Source organism: Mustela nivalis (assembly GCF_964662115.1).
Source record: "Mustela nivalis genome assembly, chromosome: X".
Taxonomy (NCBI): domain Eukaryota; kingdom Metazoa; phylum Chordata; class Mammalia; order Carnivora; family Mustelidae; genus Mustela; species Mustela nivalis.
In genome coordinates, this window is record NC_139040.1 from 39,665,641 (window position 1) to 39,680,591 (window position 14,951).

The 14,951-nt window shown below is 36.2% G+C and overlaps 1 protein-coding gene across 4 annotated transcripts in view; it reads left to right on the plus strand.

Annotated features, from left to right (window-relative positions):
* Positions 1-14,951, plus strand: part of NUP62CL (nucleoporin 62 C-terminal like) — a 97,905-nt gene that overhangs the window by 52,476 nt on the left and 30,478 nt on the right. For all 4 annotated transcript variants that reach the window (XM_082717401.1, XM_082717404.1, XM_082717403.1 and 1 more), the window contains 5 exons: positions 145-304; positions 8,410-8,560; positions 8,835-8,884; positions 9,249-9,383; positions 11,546-11,657. In XM_082717401.1, the coding sequence (XP_082573527.1) occupies positions 145-304; positions 8,410-8,560; positions 8,835-8,884; positions 9,249-9,383; positions 11,546-11,657 (608 nt within the window). The remainder of the gene's footprint in view (positions 1-144; positions 305-8,409; positions 8,561-8,834; positions 8,885-9,248; positions 9,384-11,545; positions 11,658-14,951) is intronic.

A 14,951-nucleotide genomic window follows, 5' to 3' on the forward strand; every position in this document is an offset into this window, starting at 1 on the left:
TACAACAGTGTGGAGTGCTAATCCACACAACTTTGAGTTTAATTTCACATTTAAAACAATGTTTCTCTAGCTTTTATCCTGAGTGATCAAGGACGAAATAAAATAAGTCTCTTATTTCTTACTAATGTGCATTTTATTTTCCAGCTACAACATCAACGACAACCACCACCACTGTCACCACTACCACCACCACTACCACAACCACCAGTGGCTTTACCTTGAACCTAAGGTCACTGATTTCACCTGGGATTAATAACATTTTTCCAGTTGGCATTAATTCGCTGCCGTTTACTTCGACTGTTAAGTAAGGCTGTTTCTTTGAAAATTTATGTGAATTTCATTTTATTTATCATGTACAAGGTATAATTTTCTCGTATAGCTTTAGAATAGCATTTGAAATTTGGGTAAATGACTCAGTCAAAGTTGCAGATAAAGGATTTCTGTAGCTTAGGAATTGGAATGATTAATAGCGCACCTTTGTTTTATTACCATTATAAAATGATTATTACTAATAATAGCTAACATTTACTGTGCAATTACTGTATGTTTAGCTAAGTAACAGTGCTTTACAAACATCATATCATTTAATCCTCACAATAACTCTTTGAAATTTGTGCTTTCTTTTTTTTTTTTAATGTCCATATGGACACATTTTTTTTTAAGATTTTATTTATTTATTTGACAGACGGAGATCACAAGTAGGCAGAGAAGCAGGCAGAGAGAGGAGGAAGCAAGCTCCCCGCTGAGCAGAGAGCCCTATGTGGGGCTCGATCCCAGGACCCTGGGATCATGACCTGAGCTGAAGGCAGAGGCTTTAACCCACTGAGCCACCCACGGCACCCTGAAATGGTGCTTTCTCTGTTCCTACTTTATAGATGAGAAAACTAGAGCATGTAGGAATTTTATACTCTGTCCCTGGTAAAGGTTGAGCCTGCATTAAAATTCAGGAAGTTGAATCCATGCTATGTTCTTCTCTAATTGTTTGGGTTTTTAATTAATTTTTAAATTTTGAGACCATTGTAGATTCACACGTGCTTCTAAGAAATAATACAAAAAATTCTGTGTGTCCCTTACCTAGTATCCCTCAATAATAACATCTTGCAATGCTGTTGGTACAAGTGGTACCATCAAGATATAGGACAATTCCATCAGCACAAGGATCCTTCCTGTTGCCCTCTTATAGCCACACTCAGTACCACCCCCTCCTTTCCCTGGCCCTGGGCAGTAATGAATCTGTTCTCCATTTCTATAATTTTGACGTTTAAAAATGTTACACAAATAAGTTCTAAATTACTTGATCTTTGGGCATTTTTTTTTCTAGTCATACTTCCTTGAATTTGTCATGTGCATCAATAGTTTGTTCCTTTTTATTTCTGAGTAGTAGTCCATGGTATTGTAGATGTACTCTATAGTTTACTTGTTGATGGCCTTGTTGATGGACTTCTAGGTTGTTTCCAGTTTCTGGCTGTTATGAATAAAGCTGCTGAGAAAATTTGTGTTCAGGTTTTTTTTTTTTTTTATGAGTGTAAGTCTCATTTCTCTGGGATAAATGCCCAGAGTGCAGTTACTGGGTGGTATGGTGGTTGCATGTTTATTTTTTTTAAGATAATGCCAAATTCTTTTCCAGAGTGACTGTGCCATTTTACCTACTTGACAGCAATGTATGAGGGATCCAGTTTGACCACAGTCTCACCAGGATCTGGTGTTGTTACTATTTTTTATTTTAGCCCTTCAAATAAATGTGAAATGTTATCTCATTGTGGTTTTAATTTGCATTTCCCTGATGACGAATGATGTTGAACATCTTTCCATGTGTTTATCTGCCACCAGCGTATCCTCTTTGGTGACATATCTGTTCATGTCGTGTCTTTTGTCTGTTTTCTACTTGAATTTCTTTTTTTAATTTCAGGTATTGAGAGTTACATATTCTAGGTTCAGTCTTGTCAGATATGTGGTTTATAAATATATTCTTTAAATTTGTAACTTGTCTTTTTGTCTTTTTAACAGGGTACTTTGCCAAACAAAAACTTTTAATTGATGAGGTCTAGTTTATCAGCTTTTCCTTTAATGGACCATGTTTTAATGTCAAGTTTAGGAGCTCTTTGTCTAACTCTAGATACCAAAGATTCTCTTATTTTTTTCTAAAAATTTTACAGTTTTATATTTTGCAGTTAATTTTTGTATGAAGTATGAGTTTCAGAGTAAGGTTCATTTTTTACTTTGGTCTGGGGTGTCCAGTTTTTCTAGCATCATTTGTTGAAAGACAGTCTTCAACTTCCTTCATTGAATTACTTGTATACCTTTGTCAAAAATCAGATGGACATATTTGTGTCAAATGTTTATTCTGTCTCAGTTGATAGAATAATTTAGGATTTTTCCTCTTTAGCTTAATGATATGGTGAATTACACTGATTGATTTTCAAATGTTGAGCCAGCCTTACATATGTAGGATAAATTTGACTTGGTCATGACATACAATTTTTTAAATACATTTTTGGATTAGTTCGCTAGTATTTTGCTTAGGACTTTTTTATTTAAGTTCATGAGAGATATTAGCCCATAGCTTTATTTTCTTTCATTTTTTATTCTGTCTTTGCTTTTGGTATGTGGATAATTCTAGCCTCATAAAATGATCTGGGAAGTATACTCTTTTGTTTTATAGAAGGAATTATATAAAATTGTATTAAAATTGTATTTGTTAAATATATGCAGAATTCTCCAGTGAAACCTCTAGGGCTGGATATTTCTTTTTTGGGAGATTTTAAGTTACAAATCAATTTCTTTAATGGTTCCAGGACTATTCAGTTTATCTGTTTCATCTTTGGTAAATTTTAGTAGTGTGTGGTATTTTTTTTTAAAGATTTTATTTATTTATTTGACAGAGAGAGTTCACAAGCAGGCAGAGAGGCAGGCAGAGAGAGAGGAAGGGAAGCAGACCCCCTGCTGAGCAGAGAGCCCCATGCGGGACTTGATCCCAGGACCCCGAGATCATGACCTGAGCTGAAGGCAGTGGCTTAACCCACTGAGCCACCCAGGCGCCCCAGTAGTGTGTGGTATTTAAGGAATTGGTTTAGTTTTCTAAGTTGTTGAATTTATGACTATAAAGTTGTTGGTGGTATTTGCTTTTTGTGCTTTTAATAGCTGTTTCATTTCTTCTGTTGGTGTTCTGTACCTTTCTTTTATCAATTTTATTCATCCTTTCCCAAAGAAGTAGCTTTTATTTCACTGATTATTCTCTATTGTTTTCATTTTCAATTGCATTGATATCTACTATTTATTATTTTTTTCCTTCTGATTGTGTTGGCTTCATATTGCTCTTTTCCTAGTTTCTTGAGGCATGAACTTAGATTACTGATTTGAGACCTTTCCCTTTTCCTAATGTGAATGTTCAATGCTATAAATATCCTCACCATTGCATTAGCTGTGTACCACATATCCTTTAAAAAAATTTTTTATTTATTTATTTGAGAGAGAACGAGGGAGCAAGCAGGAGTGTACGTGAGTGGGGGGAGGGGCAGAGGGAGAGAGTCAAGAGTTTTGATCCCTGGACCCTGAAATCATGACCTGAGCTGAAGTCAGATGCTAAACCAACTGAGCCACCTCAGTGCCCCTGTGTACCACATGTTCTATTATGTTGAATTTTCTTTTTCATTCAGTTCTGTCTACTTTTCAAATTACTTTGTGAATTCCTCCTTGACCCATAGATTATTTAGAAGCATGTTGTTTAATTCCCAAGTGCTTGGAGATTTTCTTGTTTTTTTTTTTCAATATTGATTTCTAGTTTGATTCTTTTATAATCAGAGAACATGCTCTGTATGACTTGAGTCTGTTTGTATTTCTTCAGGTTCATTTTATGATGAAGATAAGAGTCTTTCTTGGTGGCTGTTCCACAGGTCCCTGAAAGTTGTATTTTCTGTATTGGGTGGAGTGTTCTATATATGATGATGAGTTCCTACTTCATTGTATTTTCAGATCTGTATCCTTGCAGCTTTTCTCTCTGTTGCTTCTTTCAGTTGTGGAGAGTGGCAATTTGAAGTCCCCAACTAGAATTGTGGAATGCTCTGTTTCTCCCTTTAGCTCTAACAGTTTTGCTTTTTGTATTTTGAGGTTCTGCTGTTTGGTTGCCTACCAACCAATGCCTACCATTGTTGGCCTTTCCTGGTGATTTGATTCCGTTATCATTATCCAGTGTCCCTCTTTGGTAATTTTCTTTGCTCTAAAATTTACTTTATCTGCTATTAATATAGCCATCTCTTTTAAAAAATTAATCTTACTTGTATGTCTTTTTCTATCACTTTACTTTCAACTCATTTGTGTCTTTGTATTTGAAATGAGTTTCTTGTTGATAGCATATGGATGGATCATAATTTTTATCCAGTTTCTGCCTTTTAGTTGATATATTTGGCACATTTACATTTAAGTTAATTATTGATACGTTAGGGCTCAAATCTGCCATTTTATTATTTGTCTTTTGTTTGTTACTTCTGTTTTTGTTTTTCTTCTTTTTTTTTTTATTTCCCTGTGGGATACTCAAACATTTTTAGGGTTCCATTTTGTTCTATTTTTATAATGTTTCTGAGCATATTGCTTTATATAATTTTCTTACTAGTTGCTCTAGGTATTACAGTATACATATGTAACTTCTAATAGTCTGTTCATGCTGACATTTTACCACTTTAGTAATTCCATTTAGCACCCTTAACTCTTCTTACCTTTTAAGTTTAATTATCTCCAGTATTTCCTCATGTACATTGAACATGATGTTATGTGCTGTTATACTTTTTGCTTTAGCCATCAAATATGACTTTAAAATTCATGAGAAGTTGGATAGTCTATTATACTTACCCTTTTTGCTCATTTTGACTTCTTTCCTTTAAGAAGTTCCAAGCCGTCTTCTGTTTTCATTTTTATTTTCTGATTAGCCAATTATCTTTATATATATATATATTTTTTAATTAATTAATTTATTTTCAGCATAACAGTATTCATTATTTTTTCACCACACCCAGTGCTCGTGCCCTCTATAATACCCACCACCTGGTATCCCAATCTCCCACCCCCGCTCTACTTCAAACCCCTCAGATTGTTTTTCAGAGTCCATAGTCTTTCATGGTTCACCTCCCCTTCCAGTTTACCCCAACTCCCTTCTCCTCTCTAACTCCCCATGTCCTCCATGCTATTTGTTATGCTCCACAAATAAGTGAAACCATATGATAGTTGACTCTCTCTGCTTGACATATTTCACTCAGCATAATCTCTTCCAGTCCGTGTTGCTACAAAAGTTGGGTATTCATCCTTTCTGATGGAGGCATAATACTCCATAGTGTATATGGACCACATTTTCCTTATCCATTCGTCTGTTGAAGGGCATCTTGGTTCTTTCCATAGTTTGGCGACCGTGGCCATTGCTGCTATAAACATTGGGGTACAGATGGCCCTTCTTTTCACGACATCTGTATCTTTGGGGTTATTACCCAGGAGTGCAATTGCAGGGTCATAGGGAAGTTCCATTTTTAAATTTCTTGAGGAATCTCCACACTGTTCTCCAAAGAGGCTGCACCAACTTGCATTCCCACCAACAGTGGAAGAGGGTTCCCCTTTCTCCACATCCCCTCCAACACATGTTGTTTCCTGTCTTGCTAATTTTGGCCACTCTAACTGGTGTAAGGTGATATCTCAATGTGGTTTTAATTTGAATCTCCCTGAGGGCTAGTGATGAACATTTTTTCATGTGTCTGATAGCCATTTGTAGGTCTTGATTGGAGAAGTGTCTGTTCATATCTTCTGCCCATTTTTTGATATAATTGCCTGTTTTGTGTGTGTTGAGTTTGAGGAGTTCATTATAAATCCTGGATATCAACCTTTTGTCTGTACTGTCATTTGCAAATATCTTCTCCCATTCCATGGGTTGCCTCTTTGTTTTTTTGACCATTTCCTTTGCTGTGCAGAAGCTTTTGATTTTGATGACGTCCCAAAAGTTTATTTTCGCTTTTGTTTCCTTTGCCTTTGGAGACATATCTTGAAAGAAGTTGATTAGCCAATTTTCAAAAGGTACATTTGCCAGCAACAAAAATCTTGCAAGGGAATATATTTATTTTCCTTTCACTCCTGAAGGACATTTTCACCAGATAGAGAAGTTGTGGTCAACAGGTTTTTTTTTTCTTTCAGTACTTGAAAACTGTTGTGACACTTCCTTTTAGCCTCCATGGTTTAAGATGAGAAATCTGCTGTCATTCGAATTGGTAGTACCTTTTAAGTAATGTGTTGTTTCTCTCTGGCTACCTTCAAGATTTTTCTTTCTTTCTTTATCCTCAGTTTTCAGAAATTTAAGTATTATGTATCTTAGTGCAGCTTTCTCTGCGTTATTCTGTTTGGGGTTTGCCCAGCATCTTGAATTTGTAGGTTTATGTCATTTGCCAAATTTGGGAAGTTATCACCTTTATTTTTCAGAATACTTCTTCATCTCATTTTCTCTTTTCCTCCTAATCTGTCATCCTCCAATGGTACAAATGTTATCTCTTCTGTCATTGTCCTCTAGGTTCTTTTGATTTTTTTTCATTTTTGTGTCTTATTTCTCTTAGCTATTCTGTAAATTTTATTGATCTACTCAAGTTCACTGATTCTGTCCTTTGTCATTTTCACTCTTGTATCAAACCCTCTAAGTGAGCTTTTTAGTTTCCAGTTCTATAATGTAATTATAATATAATTTCCATTTGGTTGTTTTTCATAATTTGAGTTTCTTTGCTGACATTTTCTAGTTTTCATTTGTTTCTAGTAAATTCCTAATTGCTTGTTGGAGCATTTTTTTGATGGTTGCTTTGAAATTCTTTTAGAGAATTCCAGTATCTGATACCTCTCAGTGTCAGTGCCTTTGGCTTATCTTTTCTCTTTTGAGTTGTGATTTTCCTGGTTCTTGATAAGACAGATAATTTTAAGTTGTATCATAGACATTTATGTCTATTATGTTAGGGGAGTCTGGGCCCAATTTTAATTTTTTCAAGTCAAGTAATTCTTTCATTGAGGTATAGTACAAGGGTTGGGTGTATTTGCATCTTCAGCTTCCTACTAGATGCTGCCCATACCACCCCAGGACAAGTGGAGTACTGACTCATACTGCCTCAATGCAGATGAGTGGTATGAAAGTTCAGCTACCCACTCAGCCCAACTGACTCATTCCCCATGAAAGTGGGGCAGCGGGTCATACCACTTCATTGCCTCAAGTGGGGATGTAAGCTCAGCCTTCAGCTGGGTCCCTGGGACGCCCAAACAAGAGGAAGTGGGGGACTAACTCATACTGCTTAGTTGCTGCAGAGCAGAGACAGAATTTCAACTTCCTTTTGGGCACCACTGGTGGAAAAAGAGTGAGGAAGCGGGTTATCAACTATTCTGCATCTTATTACTTCATTCACTTAGCTCCCCACTAGGCCTCACGGACACAGGTTCTAGGGAGAAGGAGGTTGAGGTACTGACTAGCCCTGCTTTGCCCTGCCTCATTCAGGTTGATTTCTCCAGTAGGTGTGGAGGTTAAGCTCCTCACTGAGCCTTGCTGACACCAGGGGTGGTGGGAAGTAGAGTCCTTACTAGCTCCAGCTTGCATTGCTTTGTTCTGTCTCAGTGATGCCAGGTGGGTATAGTGGTTAAGCTCCCCATTGGGTCCCACTGACACTGGAGACAAGTGGTGAAGCCTAATGGTAACTAATCCTTTCTCGCTCTGCTTTATTACGTCTTATTGCCATTGGGTGGATATTTAGATTCAGCTTGTCACTGGCCTTTGCTGACAGAACCCTGGTAGAGGAAATAGAACACTACCTGCCTCTCCTGAGCAGAGAATTGATGATTACCTCTCTGCTTCGCCCTGCTGACACTGCCCCAGCAAAGGAATCAGAGCACTGCCTGGTTCTGCCAGTCACAGACTGGAATTTCAGCTACTGCTTAGCTTATTTGATAACACCTGGCAGGGGAGTCAGAGTTCTGCTTGGTTCTGCCCAGTGGAGGATGGACGATCAGCTGCCTACTTTGTTTTGTGGATGCTACTTCGATTTGGAATGGATAATTTTCACTAAGAGCTATGGGGAGAGGGATTCCTATCTCTAGCCACATGCACCCAGGATGAAACTTGCATCATGCTGAGCTGAGGGCAAGGGAAGGGAGCAGGTGTGGCACAGAATTTAGCTGTTCTTACTGAAATTTGGTAGATTTCTTAATAGATTTTTTTTAATTTGCTGTATTCCTTTAGGATAATTTCCAAAGATTTTAAAATGGTTGTTTTAAAAATAATCTTGACTACCTATGCTGGTTCTGTTGGGAAGCAGGTCTGGAAAATTCATGTGATAATTTCTTCTCTAAGTCCTCCTGTGTTATTCATTTTAAAAATATGTGATCATATGGTCTTACTGTATCCTTTTTTAGTTCAATTGTAACTCCCGTGATGACTTATGGTCAGCTGGATGGTCTGATAAACAAATGGAACCTTGATTTAGAGGATCAAGAGAAGTACTTTCTTCACCAGGCCACTCAGGTCAATGCTTGGGATCGTACCTTGATTGAGAATGGTGAGAAGGTAAGAAGAAAGTCTTATTAATCTACCTTTATTGTACAAGTATTTTCAAAGTCTCAGTAGTCTGCCTGCATTGTATAAGAGCACAGACCTGTTTTGTGGTTAATTTTCTATCTCAATATTGGTGATCAACTGAAAAATATTTTCCTTATGTAATAAGTGTCCTGAATTAGGAAATTGTTGATATTTGAAGTGTATATGAGAAAATTAGTATTGTCTTAAAATTATAACATAAATTCAAATATTTACATTATCATATTCTTGTGTTCCTTTATAGATTACTACTTTACATGGAGAAGTGGAAAAAGTGAAACTGGATCAGCAGAGGTAGAACCTTAGACTCCCTAGGTTGAAAGATTAAATATCTGTTTCTTTGTCCGTTCTTTTTGCCTTGTTGTAGTTTTTTTTTTTTTTTTTAAAGATTTTATTTATTGATCAGAGGGAGAGAGGGGGAGAGAGCGAGCACAGGCAGACAGAATGGCAGGCAGAGGCAGAGGGAGAAGCAGGCTCCCTGCTGAGCAAGGAGCCCGATGTGGGACTCGATCCCAGGACGCTGGGATCATGACCTGAGCTAAAGGCAGCTGCTTAACCAACTGAGCCACCCAGGCGTCCCCCCTTGTTGTAGTTTTTGACATTTATTATGACACTCCAAGTTCCTTTCATCAGCCCTTCCGTTGACTTGTTTTTTCAGGCTGGAACAAGAATTGGATTTTATCCTGTCACAGCAGAAGGAACTGGAAAATCTCTTGACCCCTTTAGAGGAGTTTGTGAAGGACCACAGTGGGGCTCCTTATCTGCAGCTTGCAGATGAGGATCATGGGAAGACGTAAGTAACTGAATAAAGATCAGGGAATGGGGCAAGACTTAGCTACATAAAAAAAGGAAAAAATAGAATTGAAGGGCAGGGAATAAAAATTGGTAGAAAAGGACAAGTTCTCGTAGTTGCCATTTATCAACCTACTTGGCTGTTTTCCATTTATCTTTTCAGGATGCTTGAAAATGAAGTAATCGTTCTGGCAGTTTTGTTTTATAGCATTTTGTATACTTACTAATCTCAAGCTTATACATGACCACTGTAAAGTTTTTATATTTGTCAAGTTTGTTCTTAAATTAGAAATACAAGTTTTATGTGTGTGGTATCATAGTACCATGGGATATTTATGGTGTCCTGTTTATATTGACTCTTTTAAACTTAATGTTCATGCAATTGCTTCAGTGATAAATCACTAGCTATTTTAAAGGCAATTTGTTAATCTGGGGGCAGACTGCATTGCTTTCAAAAATTGAATGATTTTATCAGTGTCTTGGGCTGAATCTGTGTGTGTGTGTGCGTGCATATGTGATTCAGTCTTTTTGTTCATGATATTACCAAGCAAGTGTCCTCACAGTAACTTCTTCTCTCTGGAACTGAAATTTGGTAATCAGGCCAAATAATGAAGTATTGTCTAAATGTGCTACATAAACCAGACTGAGACCAAATCAGACTCCCTTTTGTAATGGACTATTAGTGAGTTAAGACTGACCTTATTTTCTAAAAGCTTGCAAATTAACTTTTTTGTAGGTACATGAAATACGGCAAATACAGCTAATCTGTTTGGGCCTAGTTCTTTTTTTTTAATTAACATATAATGTATTAGTAGCCCCAGAAGTACAGGTCTGTGAATTGTCAGGTTTACAAACTTCATAGCACTCACCATAGCACATACCCTCCCCAATGTCCATGACCCCACCACTCTCTCCCAACCCCCCTCTCCCCCCGGCAACCCTCAGTTTGTTTTGTGAGATTAAGAGCCTCTTATGGTTTGTCTCCCTCCCAATCTCATCTTGTTTCATTTTTTTCCTTCCCTGTCCCCCAAGCCCCCCACTTTGCCTCTCAAATTCCTCATATCAGGGAGATCATATAATTGTCTTTCTCTGATTGACTTATTTTGCTCAGTATAATAGCCTCTAGTTCCATCCACGTCATTGCAAATGGCAAGATTTCATTTCTTTTGATGACTGCATAGTATTCCATTGTATATGTATACCACATCTTCTTTATCCTGGACCTAGTTCTGTTTCTGCTTTTGTATTTCAGCCTTTGTGAATCAAATTTTTTTTCTCTGCATTTGTTTCTATGCATTCTATCATTTTTTGAAGCCTAGAGAGTTAAATTTTTGGACATGTAATTTGAAGGGATAATAGAAACATAGTTCTTTTCCATTATTTTTATGTAGTCAGATTTATATTGTGGAATCTTTAGTAGGATTTTCAGCAATCAAGGAAACCAATTACCTTTAAATACTCTGGGACAGAAAGGCAATAAATAGTTAACAATATTTGTTAACTATTGAATCCTTTAATCTTTATAGATATTAAAGTTGAAAAACTCTGATCACTTTAATTCATAAACATATTATTGACTAGGTTAAGTGTGTTATGTATGTGTGTAAATATTTTGCGTGGAAATCTAGTTTGGAATTTAGCCAACTAATATTTGCTGTGTACTTAGAAGATTTATCTACCTTTGATTACTGTTAATCTCATTTCTCAAAATATCTTTTTTTGGATGATGGAGTATATTTATGTAAGGTTTTACTTTGAAAATTTATTTAAAATCATTGAAGACATCTCAGCACTTAATGAATACACCTAAACACCAAATAACTTACTATGTATCTAAATGTCTTACGAGTTTATTTTAAGAGCTAAAAGGAGCTTTGTTGCTTCAGAGGTCCCTGGAACATTATCCAGAAGGAAAATAGGTGACTATAAAAATGCCGAGTTGGTTAAAAGCCTTCACCTATGGAGTCTTTTTAGAATATGGTAATAATAAGGTCATGAATGCTGCCTACATAAAAATGTGCCATGTGTCATAACTGAGACTTACTTAGAAGGCAGGGGGATTTGGTGCAAATCCAGCTGGCAGTATCATATTCTTATGTCAGTAACAAGACATAATGGAGAAAGAATTTCTTGTTAATCTCTTTATTTTACCTTCTTTTTCAGTTACAAATTAGCAGAAAATATAGATGCTCAGCTGAAACGAATGGCCCAAGATCTCAAGGACATCGTTGAGCACCTGAATAGAGTTGGAAGTCCTGCTGACACTACTGACCCGGTGTGTGAACTACTTTATCTATTTAGACAACCAAGATTTAGTATGAAATTAGCATTCTGTGAGTTCCTTTAGCTGGTCTCCTTCTCCTGTCCTCTTGTGCTCCTTACCTGCTTCTATAGATATGAACTTGGGGTATAGTTAAGTGGGACAAGAAATATTTAGGAGCAGAAAAGGTTATGAGATTTTTTTTTAAGGTTTTATTTATTTATTTAATTGACTGGGAGAGAGACAGCAAGAGAGGGAATGCAAGCAGGGGGAGTTGGAGAGGGAGAAGCAGGCTTCCTGCTCAGCAGGAAGCCCCATGAGGGACTTGATCCCAGGACCCAGGGATCATAACCTGAACCGAGGGCAGATGCCCAACAACTGAGCCACGCAGGCACCCTAAGGTTATGAATTTTTGTGATTATTCCCAGGAGGGTAAAAAAAAAGGACTTTCCTCCCTAAATTTTCAGGGGTTTCTCCCTGTTCTTCACAAAGCTAAATATGTCCCTGTATTTGTTTTTCTGTTCCCTTACTCATTGGTTAATTCATTCCTCCTTTCACATATTTTTCTGTGTATTCATATAATTGTGAGTATATGTGTTTGGGTTTATTAGGTATATCCAGGTAGGCCTGAACTTACAACTGGGTTATGTCTTAAATGTTTGATAAGTCAACTACTTGAGTCTTAAAATACATTTTTTCATAGAGACTTTGTTAGATGTGGTTATTAGGTTTCCACCTGCCTCATAGGATCTACCTACCTCATAATGTAAGTGTATTTTAGCATGGGAAAATAAAGCTGAGGCTCCAATTAGAGTTGAGATGTTTTGAATTACTTTGGCCATAAGAAATGTTTCATACTTTTCCCCTTTATCTATGGCCTAATTAAAGAGCTTATTTCCTCTGCCTTTCCAAGTTGTCTTAGCAACTAAATGGGAGCTCTTTTTTTTCCCCTCTCTCACTCCATGGGAGTAGTGGTAAGAAGATTCTTCCCATTGTAGGAACTGCCATTGTACATTCTTGGGACCAAGATCTGGGTTGGTGAGGACAAAGGATATATATTGTGATTATTCTTTAGTAAGCTCTTTGTCCAGTCGTACAGACGGTTCTTTATCTATTTACACATTACTAGCTTTTTTAATTATAAAGAGACAGCATGGTATAGTTGAAAAAGCATTAGAATTTTATTTAAGTCACTTAATCTCTCTGAATCTTAGCTCCTTCTTTTGCAAAATGTCAAGGGTCGACTTAAATGATCTTGAAGTCCCCTCTAGCTATAAAAATTATGCCATTCTCTACTTTGGGTGAATCTAAAATTGAACAAAGATAAATATAAATTAGTCTGGGATTATCCATGCTACCATCTTCTTGTGTTCATATAGATGATCAAAGAGTTGACAGATTGTAAGTTTTCTTTTTATGAAATATTAGCTCACCATTGTGATGATAAAGTCCACAATTCTATAAAACAATTTTTATGTGTAAATAAATACATGCAGATTTAAGCATGAGGCAGAGGTGAAGTCTGATCTCTCTGTGTTGAAATAAAATAAGTTTCTGAACAGAGTAAGTGAAAAGGGACTATAATCCTATCCTTATCCTTTTTCTCTACTTAGCCTTGGATTGTTTTATTTTATTTTGGTAGTGGGGAATAAATGCTATGAGTCTTTTGTTTTTGTTTTTCTGTCATAAGGGTGATTGAAATGTTTAAGATGAGTGAATTAAAGATAATTGCTACTCCATAGCAGGACAAAAGAAGCAAGAGATCAGCAACAATTCATCTCTTTTCTCAGATAGCATAAATGATTGGGTGAGAAGCAGAGAAAACATTTGCTGAACAATAATATTCTTGAAGATAATTTATTGTAACCAGATCAACAAATCTTCCTTACTATAGGCCATACACCAGGGTAGAAAAATAGCCACAGTGTTTAATAGTATTCACAATGATGGCATTTACCTGTTTATTTTTACTGTTTGTATGTGGGGTGGGGGTGGAGGGAGAGGGTATGTGGGAGGGGGTAGTGGGGAGGGGGTACGGAGGAGATGGGAGAGACCACCTGACACCTAAAATTTTTATTAAGCAGATCCATATTATGGTATATGGTCTTCAGTTACCTTTTCTTACAAAAACTCATTGTTCCTACTACAAGTTGTATTTCTATTTGTTATGTTAAAATGCATTAAATTTCTGTTTTCATTAAATACTGTTCTTTCAAGTGTAGTAACATTTTCATTTCCTCCTACTTTTATTTAAAAAAATTTTGAATGTCTAGTGTGTCTCATTACAAAGTTATTACATATACTTACTCAATGTATTATGCTTGGGAAATATAGAAATCTGTGAAGAAAATTAAATCATCTCTATTATCAGTACCCTGCTGATAATATTAGTATATTATTAAAAATATTAGTATATTTTTTCCAAGTATTTTTGCTATGCTGGTAAAAATTCTTTTGTTTTAAATAACATTGGAAGCATACATATATACAGTTTTGTATTCTCTTTTCATTTCATATTCTTTCACATGTTTTTCTAAAATTTTAAGCATTCTTTGAAAGTTTTGGAAATCTTTGAAAATATTAATGACTTTATAATATTTCATCAGAGGTGACTTTACCACAATATATTGAATTACTTTTTTAAATTGGTGGAAAGATCGTTTCCAGTACTTTGCCATTATACACTTGATCTCTATGACCACTTATGTATAAATTTGATTATTTCCTCTGGATAGATACCTAGAAATAGAATATATTGAGTTAAAAGATATGAATATTTTAAGACTGTTGATATATATTGTAAAAATTTACATTTTGAAGGGCTGGGTCAATTTTTATTACTATAGGCTGTATAGGCATCCACCTATTTTCTCCACACAGTTGACAACTGAGTATTACCATTTATTAAAAATTGCTGACTTGGAAATCTTGCTCTTTGCAAGAATATGGTTGGAACTTGAGGGCATTATGCTAAGTGAAATAAGTGAGACAGAGAAAGACAAATACCGTATGATCTCACTTACGTGTGGAATTTTAAAAAACGCCAGCACCAAAAATACAAGCTTGTAAATACAGAGAACAGATTGGTGGTTGCCTGAGGCAGGGGTTGGGTGGTGGGTGAAATGGGTGCAGGTGGTCAAAAGGAACAAATTTCCAGGTATAAAATAAGGTATGGGGATATAATGTACAACATGATGACTACTGTTAGCAATACTGTATTGCATATTTGAAAATTGCCAAGTGATTAGATCTTTAAATGTTATTATCACAAGAAAAAAATATTTTTAACTACATACTGTGATGGATGTT